Raw genomic sequence first — 476 nt, forward strand, 5'->3', positions numbered from 1 at the left:
ATCTCCCTCAAAGTACCTTATCATGCGGAGCAAAGTGAAGCATTTCGGTGAGCACTGCCTCGTTGCCAGATGTTGCCACAAAATGGACTGGAGTTTCCTGTGACTGTAAAGCGGGAACATCAAATAAAATCAAAAGTGTGAGGCATTTTTCTCTTTTTGATAAATATGTCATGATGATTTTTTCTTTTCCTTTTTTGAAATGTTTTTATTTCTCAACAACTTTTTTGTGTGCTTGTATACTTATTTTAACGTTTTCCAAATCACACTGCCACTGTTTCTTTATCAAGATTCTATCAACTATTTCAGAAATACCCTCTAGCAGTACACTTTCTACTACTATGTATTGTATATTCTAATTTCCTAAGGTTAATAACTAATATTTAACTGGGAAATATCTGTTGCCTCATTGGTTATGGGCGTTATATATACTATTGCTATCATTATTATATTTATTATCATTACACGATACTTTTTGT

The 476-nt window shown here is 32.6% G+C and overlaps 1 protein-coding gene across 1 annotated transcript in view; it reads right to left on the reverse strand.

Moving 5' to 3' along the window:
* The window catches only part of LOC119588969 (serine/threonine-protein phosphatase 6 regulatory ankyrin repeat subunit B-like), a gene marked incomplete in the record, with an annotated part of 103883 nt that overhangs the window by 24998 nt on the left and 78409 nt on the right, over nucleotides 1-476 (reverse strand). The window contains 1 exon segment of the mRNA XM_037937576.1: nucleotides 17-103. Coding sequence (XP_037793504.1) covers nucleotides 17-103 — 87 coding nt within the window.

The sequence above is a fragment of the Penaeus monodon genome, chromosome 24 (genome assembly GCF_015228065.2).
Source record: "Penaeus monodon isolate SGIC_2016 chromosome 24, NSTDA_Pmon_1, whole genome shotgun sequence".
Taxonomy (NCBI): Eukaryota; Metazoa; Arthropoda; class Malacostraca; order Decapoda; family Penaeidae; genus Penaeus; species Penaeus monodon.